Source organism: Falco biarmicus, chromosome 3 (genome assembly GCF_023638135.1).
Source record: "Falco biarmicus isolate bFalBia1 chromosome 3, bFalBia1.pri, whole genome shotgun sequence".
Classification (NCBI taxonomy): domain Eukaryota; kingdom Metazoa; phylum Chordata; class Aves; order Falconiformes; family Falconidae; genus Falco; species Falco biarmicus.
Genome location: NC_079290.1, coordinates 59,991,858 through 60,009,385, shown reverse-complemented (window position 1 = coordinate 60,009,385; position 17,528 = coordinate 59,991,858). Strand labels below are relative to the sequence as shown.

At 36.9% G+C, this 17,528-nt stretch overlaps 1 protein-coding gene across 1 annotated transcript in view; it reads left to right on the top strand.

Moving 5' to 3' along the window:
- LAMA1 (laminin subunit alpha 1) overlaps positions 1-17,528 on the top strand; it is a 111,646-nt gene that overhangs the window by 62,620 nt on the left and 31,498 nt on the right. The window contains exons 24-39 of the mRNA XM_056331447.1: positions 1,110-1,253; positions 1,652-1,831; positions 2,451-2,636; positions 3,513-3,640; positions 4,642-4,762; positions 4,888-5,025; positions 6,689-6,810; positions 7,717-7,803; positions 8,063-8,256; positions 9,254-9,396; positions 12,246-12,344; positions 13,311-13,422; positions 13,582-13,744; positions 16,027-16,237; positions 16,480-16,596; positions 16,690-16,853. Coding sequence (XP_056187422.1) covers positions 1,110-1,253; positions 1,652-1,831; positions 2,451-2,636; positions 3,513-3,640; positions 4,642-4,762; positions 4,888-5,025; positions 6,689-6,810; positions 7,717-7,803; positions 8,063-8,256; positions 9,254-9,396; positions 12,246-12,344; positions 13,311-13,422; positions 13,582-13,744; positions 16,027-16,237; positions 16,480-16,596; positions 16,690-16,853 — 2,309 coding nt within the window. The remainder of the gene's footprint in view (positions 1-1,109; positions 1,254-1,651; positions 1,832-2,450; positions 2,637-3,512; positions 3,641-4,641; positions 4,763-4,887; positions 5,026-6,688; positions 6,811-7,716; positions 7,804-8,062; positions 8,257-9,253; positions 9,397-12,245; positions 12,345-13,310; positions 13,423-13,581; positions 13,745-16,026; positions 16,238-16,479; positions 16,597-16,689; positions 16,854-17,528) is intronic.

Sequence of the window (17,528 nt, the reverse complement as noted above, 5' to 3'; positions counted from 1 at the left end):
CAATCCCTGATAAAAAAGTTGGTTTTTTCTTAACTTAAAAGCATAAACTCCCTACATGCTGTTTTGGCAATAATTTATTTCATTCTCTGTGTAGAGGTAGACAGGCAGCACTTCTACAGATGTGTCCATCCTAGATGTGAAAGCATTTAAAAAAACTTATTAAATGCTGGAAAACTCCAGTGAAAAAGCTTCTGTTCTTATCCTCATGATAGAAATGGAACAAATGAAATACAGAGAGTACACGTGGGTTTATTAAATTTGGGAACAATGCATTGATTTAGGTGATATAGTCTGCTTTTTTGAAAATCCATATGATAATGATAGGAAGAAGCCAATAAATACAAAATAGAGGACCTCAACTTTTTATAAATGTTTTGTGTTGCAAGTTAAAATTTGTTTCCTATGCTGTAAGCAAAGGCAGCGTTTAAAAATAATTCATATTGCTAATAGTGAGAGCTGAATTGACATTCTTGTATTAAAAAAGGAAGCATTAAATGCAGAGATTTAGTCATATAGACTTTTATGAAAAGGTGGAAGCCTGTTCTTGAAAGACTGAGTGATAGAAAAGAACTTATTTCAAGGCAACAAATGTATGCCTTCGTAAGTCTCTCTCAGTCTTCTGACCAAAGGTTCCAGTGGGCACTGATTGTAGTTTTGGCTGTTTCTTCAAGTTGGACTTACCAGTTGGGAATCAAGTGCAAAAACAAACACTTGGGAATAAGTCCCTTGATTCCTATTCATACTGAGCAGTTTCTTCAGCTTTGAGAACCCATCTTCCAGATGGGGTGGGGGAGGATGGAGGGAAGATTCTTCTGTCGTGAATAGAAATATATAGCTGCTGATTTTTGCTAGAAATTCAAATACATGATTTTAGCTTGAATGTTCTTTGGTTGTTTTTTTGTTGTTGTTGTTGTGTTTTTTTTTTTTAACAGCATTGGAAAATAATGGGAAAAATAATGTAGCATGTAGTAAAACAAAACAGATACAGTAATTGACTTTCTGTTACGTTGTTTACATAGCAACTAGTTTTTCTTCCAAAGACAACCATGTTTCATTGTTAGTGAATTAATATGACTGTGCTTTTATGTTTCTTTTTTCATTTTCTCCAGGAAAATGTATTTGGTCTACAATGCAGTGAGTGTAAACCTGGAACTTTTGCTTTGTCTTCTAACAATGCGCTAGGTTGTACTCCATGCTTTTGTTTTGGGATGTCCACATTTTGTTCAGAACTAGAAGATCATGTGAGAATTCCGGTAAGTAAAGTGGCATAAATATACAGACACAGCTTGGTGTTACCCTCATGTCAGGCGCTAGTGTGCCGAAGGTTGCATACATTTCATGAATCAGGGTGAATGTAATTGGTTAACTTACAGAGGCAGTGGCATACGATGAAGGCGGCCGATGGTAAGTGGTCATAGGTTTTTTTATTTATATATATAAACCTGTATCAAAGGTTTTATTTCTGAAACCTTGTGTTTCACTCTTGGTTTTTTTTAAAAATAGTAATTATCAAACATATTTCCAATTTTTTTGGTTTGGACATTTATTACTCAAAGATGGACTATTGAGTCTCGAAGCAGCTAAAACTGTTAACAGTGTGTGACACTGAGAATATTTTTGTTGAACAAGTCTTTTTCTTTTTGTGTTGCAGATAACCTTAACTCCAGATCAGTCCATTCTGCGTGTAGTAGCTCAAAGTAACCTGACTGGAACAGTGGAAGGAGTATTTTCACAATTTCCTGATGTTTTACTGGATGCTGCCATAGTCAGAAAATACCTAAATACAGAAACATTTTACTGGAGGTTACCAGAGCAGTTTCAGGGAGACCAGGTAAGATCATTAAACAATTACAATGCTTTGTAGATAATTTCTTTATTGTCTATTTAGTCATTCCTTTATTGTATAATAGTCACTTTATCCTGACAACATTTTTCTGCATTAGTTCTATCCTTGTAGGTCATGATATAAATATTCAGTGACTGAACTCATTTATAGCAAGCACAAACAACGTGTTTATATTACCCTTTCCTAATGAGGTTTTGCTTGACCCTGTAAATTGGTAACACCCATATTTAATTACTATGTTACTCTTCAGAGATTGTACTGAGGGGAAAGAGTGGTGTATTCAATTTTACTTTAGAAACCTGAAAGAGTTTTCAACCTTGATGCTAGATTCAGTGTATAGATCATGGAATCTCTATTGCTTAACAATTAAATGAAAATTGAGTGCACGCCTTGAAAAAGCCTAAAAGAAGACACTGAGGCCACTTTTTAGAAAAATGCGTTTAACCTTCGTGCAAAACCTGCTGAGTTTAAGTCAATTTTCATGTTTTACTGCCAATTCTTCAAAGAACAGGCAGTTTTCAAGTCTTCTAATGACACTAAAATATTTTCAGCTAGTAGCTCTAACCTTGGAACAAATAAAAGTAGTAATTTTTTATCCAAATAGCTCATGGCCTATGGTGGGAAGCTGAGATACACTGTTGCTTTTTATGCTTTGGATGGCTTTGGAACCTCAAATTTTGAGCCACAGATTCTAATGAAAGGAGGTCACACCAGCAAGTTGGTCATTTATGCAGACATCCCTTCTCCAGAAAACAGTGTAAGAACTGACAAGGAAGTAAAAATGAAAGAGGTAAGCCAAAACATTAGTGTGGAAATAATGCCTTTCTTCTATGAGCTTTTAGAGAAAGGCTCTATATGTTTAATAAAATACTCTGAAAAATGCATATCTGATTTCAAATAGGTTGAGTAAATAGAACACTTGGATTAAAATGCATCTATTTTAGTGGGGAAAAGGCTGAGAATATCATGCTATAGCAGCAAATAACATTTTGATATTATTTCTTATTTTGGAAGTGCTAAAGGTGTTGCTGTGGCAAGCTTCTCAAACAGAGGCTCAGATTTTGACCATAAATGACAGGCAGCCAGGTGTTGTCACTCTCAGTCAGTCTCATAATTTTGTAGCCTTTGTTACACTCACAGCCCAGGAGTATTATATGGGATGTGAATCTTAGCCTAGCAGGAGCAGTAAGTTGCAGCAGCACCCACTGGACAACTTCAGAGGAGATAATGGTGACCTTGTTTGGTCTCTGGGACTCTCTGCTGACTGCGGCTGCGGTGAGGTCTAGTCTTTCTTCTTGGCAGGAGGCAGGACACAGTTACAGCAGCTGTTTCTAACTGCACATGAAATAAGGGCTGCTTGTGAAGTCCTGATGTTTTGGCTGTTCTGGGTTCTCCAGAACTAGCTAGAAAAAGCTGTGTGATGCAGGCCTGGACTGCTTTCCTGTAGAAACTGGTCATGGAAGTTGAGTGCAGGGAAGGATAGGAGAAATGATATAAACACATGCCTTGTTCTATCGTGGACAAAAATTTGGATTTTCTGGGACCTAGAGTTTAGACATAGTGACTTGTGACTGCATTTCTGAAAGAACACGTAGGAAAGAACAGAGCACTACCTTGAAGTGAGCATGAACACTCATGGTCCTAACAATATCTTGTGTTTCCCTAGGATTTTTGGAAGTATTTTAACTCTGTGTCTGACAAGCCTGTCTTGCGTTCTGACTTCATGTCTGTGCTAAGCAATGTTGAATACATCCTTATCAAGGCAGCTTATGGCCAAGGATTACAGCAAAGCAGGTAAAGAAATCTCTCATTGCATTTACTGTAATTTAACCTAGCAATAGTCCTAGCTGTGCTATATGGTAAAGATTTAACTCAAATTAGAGAAATCTCCCAATTTCCTATTTATGGCTTTTGTTCTTCCTCTGGAAAGCAAACATTTATGACCTTTAATGGCAGCAGAATCCTTCTGTGATTCTTTCTGTGAAACGCTAAATGTTTCTGCTGCTTGCTTTGATAGAAAAGTCCATAAAGAAGCACAGAGCTTTGCAGGCTGATGCATTGTTCTGCAGGATGGATGATATAGTTAGATATTTTCTAAATTATTTCTTTCCTACCATATTTTTATTGGTGTTGACATTTTTGTTTGAAACGCATGGTCCCCTGAGTTCTAGGGGCCTCCTGTAGCTTTATGCACTCTGGGCAACGGTAGTAAAATGTTCCCACCTCAGAATGGTAGCATTTTACTGTCATTTGGAAGAAAAACTAGTTTACTAATGAGAGGGAGGAGATGAGATATGATCATTGCATCTGTCAGTTCGGAAACCAACAAGACAAACAGGCGGCTCTGCTGAAAACCCAATATCTGTACATCTTCACAGCTGTGAAGAAGTGTGGTTCCACCTCCAGACTTAGGATTATTTTTGATTCACATGCCCTTAACTATCTTTTTGTTAGTTATGTCCAAAAATCTGTGGGACAAAGCAGATATATTTCTGTCAAGTGTTTCTGAGGCAGAAATACATACTCTTGCGTGCTGGGTTTGTCAGGGTTTGCAGACCAATGGGAATCAACCTGTATTTCTTTTAAGTACTTCTGTTTTTTTTGTTATAGGTCCTGAAACCCCATAAATAAGTAAAGAATCTTCAGATTTTATTGAGATATTTGCATGAGGGAAAGGGGATCATGGGAGATTATGTATGGTAGCCCTGATCTCGGAGCACAAAAGTATTTAGATCTCAGTTTTGCTGCTAGGACTTTTCTAGATGTTCACATTCTCTTCTGCCTTTATCTTGTAGAATTGCAAATATCTCAATGGAAATTGCAGTGAAGGTTGAAGAAATGCATCTAGGCAGAGCTAGAGCTCATCTTGTAGAGCAATGTAGATGTCCTGCTGGTTATGCTGGATTGTCCTGTCAGGTACAGAATCCTTGAATCCTTTATGTGTGTCTAATAGTGGGGTAATAAAGTTACTTAAACGGCTTTTACAACTGTTGTTAGACATGGCTATATATTTTTTTTTATTTTACTCTCCTTATAAACAGAGCTGTGCTCCAGGATACTACAGGGGAAAGCATACAGAACTTGGTATAAAAGAGCCTCACAATCTGATAGCACCTTGCGTGCCCTGTCAGTGCAACAACCACAGTGAAACCTGTGATCCTGAAACTGGAAAGTGCTTGGTACGTACAGTTCATATATTTTTTCTGTTGAGTTCACCTGAGCATACAATGACAGTAACCTCTGGAATGAGTTTCCGGGAGAAGCCTATGGCCGTACTATTTGGATAAAGTATAATTTCCCCCCAACTCTGAAAAATGGTAAAACTGAGTAGTAGTATTTCTCTTAGGGCCCATTCAGTAAAATTATCAAGCTTTTGGGGCACGTAATATCTTCAAAATCATTAATTATTTTAGTTTTGGGTTAGAAATAATTCCTGTATCAGTTCAGTTTGTTTATTTTTCTGTGAGACTTTTTGGGCTTCTGTCCTTGGTCTGGCCAAGGTCTATTAGTCACACAAAAAAGTAGTAAAGGAAGCAGTAAGCCATGCCACACCACAGACTAGATCTAAGTCAAATTCTTTGTATCTCAGGAAAAGAATCCTCTGGGCAGCTTTAAGTGATGCTTTTTTAACTCCCAGGGACTAAAGTAGTACAGGGATATGCTAAGTTAATTTGCTTACGTCTCTGATTTTATCCCAAATGTTGCAAAGAGGGGCCACATCTAACTGACACATTGCCTCTATCTTGTGGGCTGACAGTTCTGTGGACAGCAAATTCTCAGCTAACCAAGTAAGGCACGTTAAGTCTGTTCTCTGGTATGGCTCAATACTCTTTCCTAAAGCTTTTTCGATCGCTTTGTTTTTCCAATGGTGAGTTGGTTAGTTCAAAGTCAACTTGTGCTGAATTCATCCTTGAAATCAGTTTTTGACATGAGTTTCCTTAGTCCTTCAGGCTTTTGTAAGCTATGCTTTCACTTTCAGGTTTGTCCTAAAGTATGTATCACATGAGTAAAGGCCAAAACACATCGGTCTTTCACACTAATGAATACTAGTCATTCTTCCTCTCAGCTTTTTGTTGCAGGGGTGACAAGTCACCTACGTGTTGAGATTACGAATCAGATATTTCTCACCGAGTAGTGTAGGCGAAGAGGTGGGTTTCACCTCTGACTTCTGCTCCCATACAATAGGAGGCTGCATTATTACTGCTTTTCTTCAACTAACCTCTAAAATATGCACACTAGCAAGAATATGAATTTAAAAAACAAAGGGAGAAAGTTAATTTTATTCACTTAGGGAACTAGACAGTTAAATTATGTTTATAATACCGATTTAGTGTTTTAATATTAATAACACTGGCTCTTGATCAGTACTGTTGACAAATTAAATGTAGCATGTGTGAATCCTAACTGTGGATGGTTCTTGGTTTATACTATTCAAATGCATTTGCTGAAACATTGAAATTTACATTTTTTTATCGAGGTATCCTGTTTAATTTTTCTATCAGTTGTTTTTTGGGGTTCTTTTTTGAGGATTTTTTGCTTTGTTCTGTGATTTCCTGGCCTGAATTGGATTAATAGAAGCAGGAATATATAAACCTTAATGGAAATTTAGAACAGAAATTAGGTCAGCCTGCCGGAGGGTGCATTCAAATAAGAGAAAATATGCTGGTGTTCTGCTTATTTTTGCATAGAAGGTTCCTCCACTCAGAGAATGCTGACCAATGGGTAGTGACATTGAGAGATGATTGTTGGAAACTGTATACATTTATTGACTGGGGGGAAGATAAAGTTCCTCTTGTTGTTTGTTGTTGTTTTAAACTGTCTGAATTCTTTTTTGTGTATCAGAACTGCAGAGATAACACAGTTGGGGATTATTGCAGCGCTTGTGCTCCGGGCTACTATGGGGAAGTTACTGGATCTGTGAACGACTGCTCTCTTTGTGCCTGTCCCAGAGCCAACCCTGTTAGGTAACCAGAACTTATTAAATCCAATGTATATTTTAACGTTCTGGACTTCTTGTACTGTATATCCCACCTCCTACTCCTCCCATGCTGTGACAACAGGAGTTAGTTATCAGTAGATGTCCTTAATTTGTAGACATTTAAAAGCTACCTATTTTAAGTAAATGGAGCTTAAATTGAGTTGTTCATAGCTAGTGATGACTCTGAGGTTTTACGATAAAAAGATTAGCTGATAGATAAGTCAATTTTTTTCTCTAAGAGTAGGTCAGCCACATAGAATGTTTTATGGAAAACAAAGTAGAGTTTCTTGGACATGCTTTAGTTTCAAATGTGGGTCTCTTTCCTCATCTGAAAAAACATTGCTTTTATATTTGCAAAGATTCAGGCCATCTCCAGTCAATGCAGGAACTTTTCATGCAATCAGTCCTAGGGGAAGAACAAGTACTCTTTTGTTTGACATTTATACATGTTTGTTTGGTAGGGGAACAGTTAACTTTATATTTTGAAAATCAAAATACAGTGCTAGCTGTTTTTTCTTCAGAAGCTTGAAAAGCCTATTTGTTGCTTGCTTTTGGTTAATTGAACCAGAGTCTAGCAACTCTGATATTCTCTTGCAAGTCTCAGTTAGATACATACTATAAACATATCATGCTGCATCCATTTTTCATTGCCTTATCTTTGAAAAGGAAGGCCATAAGGTGGTTTCGCATATCATATGGTAATGGAGTCATATTGGGAAACCAAACTTTTTATGAAACGAATAATTTAAAGTGCAAACTCTAGAGTACTGCATCAGATTGAGCAGATGATGGTGTTGCTTACAATATTTAACCTGTGGCTGAAGGTGTTCTCTGTCTTTGTATGATCTTCTGTTTATGTGCAAGCAGGCATTTCTTTATCCTTCCTCCCCAGTTTTAGTCCCACTTGTGTCCTGAAAGGTGTTCAGGATTACCACTGTGATGCTTGTCTTCCAGGATATGAAGGCCAGTACTGTGAAAGGTGAGTTACACATGATGTCCACGTTTATCCCCAGCTCCCAAGGACAGTTTGATGAATATGATCTATATTTGTACTTGGAATAGATTATTCAGTGTTCATAAATAAATATATGAGTGAGTGCTCAAGGCCTTAGAGTGATTAGTTAGTTACTGTTAAGCCATTAATTAAAAATGTATTAGTGATTCTCCAACATAAATATAACATCTAATTTCATGATGAATAACCCCTGATGTTCAGTGTCCCATTCCTCTCTGTGTAGGTGCTCTCTTGGCTATTATGGTGACCCTCAGCTTTCTGGTGGCAGCTGCCATCCGTGTCAATGCAATCCAAGCGGCTCTGTTCATATTCATTGTGATAATGCAACTGGCCAGTGCCTCTGTAAGCAAGGTGTGACAGGACAGCTCTGTGAGGAGTGTGAACCGAGACATCTTCTTGTGGAAGACGAGTGTGTCTGTAGGTGGTTTTAAAAATGTTTACTTTCTCAATGTCTTTGGTCGATTTCAGTAAAGTTTATGTCTGCATGATTATTCCTTGAATGCTTTTGTGATGTCAGGACTTATTCTTTCTATGAAAGGAAAGAAATCCTAACAACTTAATATCTCTGTAAAACAAGGGGCGTTGGACTAGGTAATCTCAGAGGTCCCTTCCAACCTCAATCATTCTGTGAACACAGAGGAAACTACAGTTTCATGTAGTTTTAACATCAGACAAGCAGTTAATCCTTACAATGGTTTATTTAGTGTTACAGACAAGTTTAAGGAAAGATCATGTTAATAATTTTTTGCAGTCTGTAGCATACCTTTATTTATTTGTAAATGCTGAATTCCTACATCATTGACCCTTTGTATGTGAGGTTGCTATAATACTTTTGGAGTTATCCCAGGTATGTAGGCATTCTTCACCTATAAATAGTCATATTCCACCAATAATTAGTTGTGTAATTCCTTATGAGAGGGTGGATAGCAGAAAGACACAGCAAGTACAGTAATCTACTTTTACAATAATTTGGGATTTAGGTCTCTGGTTTTGCTTTGTATAAGTAAAAAAATCCAACAACCCCAAGGAATAAATGGAATTACACCACTGTAGGCTTGAATTTCCTGTCTTCCTAACCTGTTTGAGTGAGTGTCAGTGGTATCACCCTGGATTTATAGCAATATAGCTAAATAGGCTCAATAAGCTTATAATACAGCAAGCAGCTCAATAGCCAGCAGAATCAATAAGGCTTGAGTGTGTGCTAACCTAAGGGAAGTATATTTGGAATAGATCCACTCTTGGGGCAGGAAGGGGAGGGCAATACTATGAATCTGTATACTCAAGATTATTATACTTAATCACTCTTAACTCAAAAGGTGAAGACACATACTTTGTAAAACAAAATAAATTTTAGTATTTGGTGGTTTCTTTTTAATACTAATTTTGCTTCCTTCTCTTAAAATTATTTGTTTAGCTTGTGATGACAACTGCACAGGAGTTTTGTTAAACAATTTGGATAATCTCAACAAGGCCATACTTTCAATTAATCTCACCGGTGTTGCCCGTGTGCCCTATGGAATATTGTCAGAGTTGGAGAATGCAACAAAACATCTGAAGGTAAAATAAATGCACAAAGAGTAGAAATACTTACTCACATCTTTAAAGCAAAACTTGCAGTCACTCATGTGTGCCAGTAATTTAACAGAAGCGCTCCTGAAATTCATGACTTGAGTAATATGTTTATGGGTAAATGACACCAGACTAAGACCATTATGTTTGATAGAGAAAAATATACCTTAACTTATTTAGCTGTCTGTATTTCTTTCTTTTCATTTGCTGTACTGGCATTTAAATAAATGGATGAATATAATTTTCAGCCAGCATTATGATTATGGAATGTGCTTCACCTGTATTACGTGCATCCCTAAGACTGGCCCAGACCTACTGAAAGCAAGGGAAATAATTTTCAGTAGTGAAATAGAAACAACAAGCCAGGTCTTTTCCCTTTTGGCCCCTTTGCTAAAGAGCTGCCAAGGCATAGATCTGGAGGCTGTTGTCCTAGAGTCCTCCCCTAGAGTAGTAGGTTGCTTCTCCATTAGCCAGGGTGTCTGAGATGCAGCAGTTTGCTCTCCTTTTGGTTGTGTGGCAGTCCAAGTGCCTTACTCTGTCCTCCACCTCAGGATGCAAAAGCCAGGTAGAATGTTTCAGTGTTGGACACCTTCGGGCTCCTTGTGGCAAACCTTCCTTCCAGCTCCTCTCCCCCTTAAACAAAGCACAAAATACCATGTTCTGTGGTTCTAGAATGCCATTAATTTAGCTGAGGATTAAGTTCATGTGGTCTCTGCACAAGGCCAGAGATAAACAGAATCCTCCCTACTTCGTGACCACTAAAATAAGAACATTTATTGATAAAGAGTCTGCTGAGCAATAAGTCAAGCAAGGCAAGCTCTAAGAAACGAAGCAATCTTCTTTGTATTCCACCATATCACAAAACCAAAATAACATGACCCTTCTTGTGCTGCTGAATTTGGCAAATTAAGAATTTGAATTAAAATGTCTTCTATTTAGGATGCAAGGCAGACTGAATTCCAATCAATCTACTTCAAAATGTTAATAATTACAGTATCTAGAGGCAAACTTGATTAAATTACATGTTTATGCTTCAGCAGAGATACTATTATCCTTTAGTTTTAGTTGCTAACCTTTTAGTTATAAAGCTTCAGTTATGCTTCTCTTTTATGTCATAAGGCATAAACGTACTGAATTATTGTCGTAATTTAAGGATAGAACGGACTTGCTTTCTGCAATTGTTTTGTGTTTGTATAGGAGTGTCATCTTCTGGGACTATAAACATTATTCAATATGTAGGTTTTATTTATCACTTTATTATAAAACAAAGTCAAATCTTATGTAAAAATAAAAACAGTTTAAGTTTCTTCTTTAGTACATACATTTTTTTATATTAAAATCAAATCGATGTCAGCTGTCACTCTCTTGGAAGTAGGATGCAAAAACTGATATAAACCCTCTGGTGACTATGATGTCATTTCTGTTTATGTAAGGCCACAATATTCTTTAACAACTTAATCTTGAGTGTAAGTTGGTAGTCTTGTAATTTTTCTCTGCAAGCATTACCCTCTTTCTGGCTAATCAAAGATTACTTTGCCTTTTGCCTTCTACCAAAGTAACTGTAGCTGGAAGCCAGAAAATCCCTAACTTTATTTATGCGTATTACAGACCTTCCCTGAAGGGCTGTCCCCCTACACTGTCTGTCTTTGCCTCATTTTGGTGACTCAGGAAATCAAGTATTTCCTCTTTTCTGTGTATTAGGTGCAGGTCTTTCAATAATGGGAAAGTTACCAAATCAGATCAACTACTTCTCATTGCTTCTGCATCTTCAGTCCATCTGAGGACTTCAGGAGTTCTGTTTTTCTAGTTAAAGCCTCCTGTTTTACTCCTCCTGACATACCTAGACATACTTGCTCTCCCATTCTGGGCTTTTGAACTGGGCTTTTAAAGAAACCATGCTGTGCTTTATCTCAGAAGGCTCAAGAGCTTCAGCTTCTGTTTGTCTTTTACTTATTTCTTCCTTTTGCTGAGGAAAAGACTTGGAAATTTCCATTTGACATAAGGCAGTTGGATAATCCTGTGTATCACTTGTTTAAAAAGTTGGGCAAAATGGTACTTACAATATTTACAATGGTTGGCTCTGAAACATCTGAAATCTAAAAATAACCTTTTCCAAGCTTGGTCTCTTTGTAAGAGATGCCTTAAATTTTTTTGCATCTTTAGGAAAGTGGTATTCTGTGGCAGGCCTTGATTGTATCAGATATGATACACTTGGGTACAATGGCCTATTTATTGCCATACAGAGGGGTTCTGAGGTGACCTTGAAGCCAAATGCAGCGTATTAGTCTCTCATACTGGTGAGAGGATCCACAGGGCTGCTTGTGTTACCTTGTTGTGTCTGTAGGGCCAAAATCCTGAACTCCTGAGTGCTGTGCACTGGGTTTTGACATGGAAGCACAGAGCTCTCCAGGGTCATCCTCACATACATACCCTAGATGCAGCTGTTTTGACAGGACCAGCTGCTGAAAAAGTACCAGCTGGGACTGGGTGGAAGCATTTAATTTGGTGGACCTTGGAACTTCTCAAAGTAGCTTATTTGGGCAGCTCAGACTGTAGCAAAACTGAGAATCAGGAAAGTAGAAATTATGCTTTCTTATTACTTGATTAAAAGTATGACATAGCTGGATCCTTGTTTCCTTATTTAAAGAAATGACACACTTGGTTGTGTGAACTGTATGTATGTCATTACTTTATGTCATTTTATGTGCTTTGCAAATCAGTAATTTAAAACATAAATTATTTAAATAGTGTGCATAATTCTTTTCTTCCCAGAATTTTTCTGGACACACAATGAAGCCTTTAAATTCCAGTGTGCTGTTTCTTCTTATTTCTTATAGGGGTCTATAGTTCCTAGAGAAGACCCAGCTTACTCACTGGCTACAGCAAAAGAAAGTCTCCTGAGTTTATCAGGAGGAATTGATCAGCTGCATGAAGAAGTAGGTGTCGGCTTCTTTATTCTTAGCCCTTCTGGAGAAATCCTTTGAGATTTCATAGCATGGTACATAAATGCCACAGAGCTGTTTACAAATTATTTTAAATCTATAGAATTCAATAAAAGAATTCAGTCCATTCTGTAGTCTTTCTGAGGAGGGGGATTAATTGGTCTGTGGAATTCTTCTGCAAACTACAGTGGTTTATGGTATTGTGCAGGAGATTTACATGGTTTCTGTTAAAGTTCAGAAGCTTTTTATACTGTGATCATTTAAGGTGCTAAAACTGCAGAAAGGGAGATTCTTCTGGCATGTTTTAACATGTGGAGCTTAATCAAAATTATGTCATAGCTGAATATTCACCAAGAAGTCTTTGATATCTATAGTATTGTGTTTAAAAAGATGTCAGCATAAATAAATCTGTTGAAAATCCACATGAAAAGTAGACGGTATTCTTTATTAAATTTTACACAAGAAAATCTGTAGGTAGAAAATTGGCGATAGTACTTCACCCATTAGACCTCATTTGCTGACCTATAATTTTCTGACCATGTATATGTAATTAAGTAGGTGCTTGTGCTAACAGTGGTGTTATTGCTAATAGTGATGTATCCAGAAAAGTGATTTTCTTAAGATACATTAGTTGTAGCTAAGGAAAAAAAAAAAAGAAAATTAAAAAAAAGTAACGTTTGCTTTGGTAATTATGATCTTCTTGATTATGAAAATAATTGATGACACAACACAATACTTCACTGACATCAGGGGCTGGAACTTGCAACGTAATTAAGGCATCTGGAAGCATGGAAGCATCAGAGATTTATGAATCAGCTAGGTCTACCTTATCAAAACCTACTGTTTCCTCTCACAAAGTATTCACAATATTGGGAAAAAGTGTAAAAAGCATAGATAAATGTGTAATGAATCAATCAGTGGTTTAGGAGAAGTCAAAGATTTTCTCTGATTTTATTCTAGTCATCTAGATTTTTGAAAAAAGCTCGGCAGCTTAACAGAATGACTCAGGAAACCAGGAATAAAAGTCAAGAACTGACTGGATTTATTGACACAGTACATACAACTATCAAAGGTATCCTGCTTTTAAGATATTTCCACTTCTTTACAGAATTTAGAGGGTATTTACTTCACAACTCTTAAAGAAATATTTACGTGGAAAGTGCTGCAGAGGGGGTTCATGTATATTCTTTTTTTTTAGTGATATGACTGAATTTTTTACTCTCCTACTTAGTGCTTGCTGAAGTTGCTATGTCACTAAATGAAACGCTGGGGCTGGATCTCCCGCTGTCAAATGCTACATCTCAGAGTCTGCAGGATGATATTTCTGCCCTTTTGGATGCATTGCGCAAGAGAGGTTTTGTTCAACACCACAATGATGCTACCCAAATCCTAAAGTAAGCCTGTTCTACTGAAAACTTTATTAGCAATACTGCTTTTTGGAGACATATCTGGAGAAAATTGTGCCTTAATAAGAGGCAGTGTGATGGATAACTAGCCCAAGTAGAGCTATATGAACTCTGAATTTGGAGTTATGTGATTTGAAGATACTTGGGCATTCCATGTGATACTAATACAGCCAAAGCCTGTTCATTTGGATGTGATACAAAATTCCCTTGCAATAAGTGAAAAGACACACTGATTTCAGTTTGTTTCAGATCTGGCCCTAATACACATCTTCTTGTTGTTTTTGGCTAGGAACTGTCTCAGTCAATTGCAAGACCAGGATGTGTTAGGTCTGCTGAAGGACATGACAGTTTACTGTAACTGAACTATGTATCACATAGATTTGCAAATGAAACCAAGGCATTTGTTCCAGCATTCTGAGTCACTGTTTAGGATTGTATTTTGTTGTCTTGATTTGTTCCCAGTCAAAGGCTACTTTAAAATGGCTTTTATATTCATTAGTAGTGCTTATTGCAAGACTTTGCAATAAGAAACATTGACTGTTCCAACAGTCAGCAAAATATTTGTTCCAGCTTCAGAAATACTAAGTATTGCTCTAGCCCACCAAAAGCTGTAAGGATGTTAACATTGGCTTTAAGGCAACAAAGTTTTAGGCCAGAGTGGAATATTTCTGAGAATTTCAATTTCTTTATTAAGTGTTTTGGATTAGGCACAATAGGATATTTGTGTTGTAGCATGTCTGATTTTGTTCAACAGTCTCCTGTGCTTGTCCTTGTGGTGAATATTAAATTGTATTGAAGCTAAATGGACATGAAAATGGACTAGAAATGCACCTTTTATTCTATATTTATGAAGAACTTCAAGTAGCTTTTTTTGCACTTACAAAAATGTCTTAAAATGTCCTGTTGCATAGCAGCAGAATGTTCTGACTTTCAACATCAGCCTTTTCACTGTTATATAAGGTTATATTTGTAAATTAACTTTTTCAATTATAGGCTCTGTTGAAATTTCTGAAAGTTCTCTGATAAATGTCCTTTGACAGATTGAAGAAGAGAGTTAGTAAGATTTATAAGATTGTTTTGTCTGCAGAATTTAACATGCAATGCAGCTGTAAATTCATACGTGATTTAAATACACGGCTTGCCAGTCCATTTTTCAGAGAGCAGAAGTTACCACAGGGTTCACAGTGGACATTGTGAGCAACATTCATAACTTTAGGTCTCCACACATTTGCCATGTAAAGCAAAATTCCAGAACAATTTGGAATATAACTTTTTTACTTTACACTAAAATGGAAGCCATTACTGTCTTGTGAAATACTTTCGTTCTTTTAACTTCTTTAAGGCTGTGGCTTCTGGGTATAAGAACTCTGAGTTAGTAGATTTAGAAAGTACATGCAAATGCACATCTGCTATTCAAAAAGAAAGATGGAATGTGTTTTGCTATGTATAATTGTGAAATAAACTATGGTTTTTTTTGCTTTGGCTAAAGATCTATATGATTTGAAATCAGATTAAAAGGGACAAACATTTATGTGCGAGTATCATTACAGGAGCTGCAGTGTGCAGTGTATGTACTGAAATGAAGAGAAAAAAGGAAACAGACTTTCAGGATCATTTTCATTTTAATTCCCTCTGTATTGGAAAGTGTTCAAATGAGGATGCAAATACTCCCAAATAGAACAGCTGAAGCTATTAACAGCTGACAGAATTGGGAGTATTTGATATTTCCCAGATAATGGCTGTTACTGATTAAAAAAAGATAAGAGATTGCTCATTTCAGTGTTCATTTTTATGAGGCTATTTATTTTCATTTGATATCGAAACTTTTCAGGACTCTTGGGTATATGTCTTTCAGTTCTGGTTACTTGTGTCAGTCCTCATAACTGATGTTTTGATCCTACATTCAAAATATGAATCACTACAATTAAGATTTAGAGCAGTCCCAGAGGAATGTTTCACAGAGATTTTGATGTGGGGGATGTCCCAAATTAAGTCTAAGCAAATGTGATTTATACTAACATCTTTCCCCTCTAGTCACCACCTACAGAGTTTATGAACTGTATTTTTGCCCTCTCCCCCAAGCAGTCATCTTTTTGTTAGTTGAGTAACTAAGTTACCATGTGTATCTGTGCTATTGTAGAAAAAATTGTAGACTTTTGTAAGAAGGTGCATTTTAATTAATTTCACATGACCCCATTTTCTCCTCAAGAAATCTATGCCTAAGTTTATCCTTCACTGTTTGTTTATTTTATGGTTCCTCTCTTTGTCAGAGCTGCAGAAAATTTGTTGATCCAGGTTCAGAAAGTGTATCTTAAACCCCAGCAGGAGCTTGCTGAACTAAAAAATGATGCAAACCAGCTCTTATCAAAGCACAACAGCAGACTGCAGGATGCCCAGGACCTGGTGAATGAGGCGCTTGCTAACATCAATGAGACCAATCGCTTGTTTCCTCTTATCTCTAGCAACCTGGCAGAGTTAAATGTAAGACTGGACAATCAGTGCTGTTGCATAAGAAATATCGAATATGAAATTGTGCTTGAAAGCTGCTTTTTAGACTTTAATAAAATTGTACATGTTTAAACATGTTAATATATATGATACCTTAGAAACTCAAAGGAAACCAGACCACTGCTTGAAAATCAAAAAATGATTGTGTGTTATGTGAACTCATCTGCACTAGCTGACTTTACAGACTACTGTAAAACACATGATTTATGCTATAGGACAAAAAGCTACATATAAAGGAAGCTGAAGAAGTCTCAGCCATGCTCATTAAAGAAGGGAAGGTCCTAGTGAATGCTGCTGCTGCTCTTGCCCAAGATGTAAAGAACTCTACATCTGTAAGTTCTTAAGTTTGAACATCCTCTTTGATACTAACAGGTATGTTTTGGTATTGAAAAAAAAAAAAAAGAGGAAAACATTTCGTTGTGCAGAACCTGGAAGTCCACCAGGATGGGTTAGTCCTATGGAGCACCAAATTGCGACACCACGTGGATGAGCTGGTGATGCAGATGTCTGTGAGAGGAGTGCTTGACCTGGTATACAGAGCCGAGGACCACGCCACTCAGTTCCAAAGACTTGCAGATGCACTAGAGAGGTGATAAACTCAAGAAATACAAAATTGGGAAAGATCTACGGTAGTGTCAGAATTAATTTAAATAGGTAGTAGCTTAATCCTCTAAAGGAATTCTGTGCCCATGGCAGTGCTGTTGGATTAGATGATCTTTAAAGGTCCCTTCCAACCCAAACTATTCTATAAGTCTATGATCAATTTTTATTCCCCATTTCAAGTGCTCTTTACTTTTAGTGCAGTGTTCCTTTATTAAATGATATGGAGGGGGTTGATTAGTCTCACATTTCATATGGCTGATTTACACAGTAACTAAGGAATTATTAAATGTCCAGTGAGTATATCACGGTATGGTTTGAAAAGCTTCTTGTCTGTTTATGAGTACTTCTTGACAATATATCTCTGAATCTCATCAAGAAGCTATTCCTACTATGCCTCCATTATTGTTGCTTTCAAAACATCTTGCAGAAACAAGTGGGTTGCCATCTCAAATGCACTCCTAGAATTTGGAAGTTGGGAAGTCGTTCCTGTTAATTCAATGGAAATTAATCTTCTGTCCCAGGAATCCTTCTAGGATTCTTGCTGTTTTGTCTTTTAAAGTCAGTAGATATGTGTTAAAAGTTAGATCAAATCAGACTGGAAAACTTACATATTTAAGTTTCAGAACAGGAAATTTTGCTCTGAATAACACTGAGCAACTAA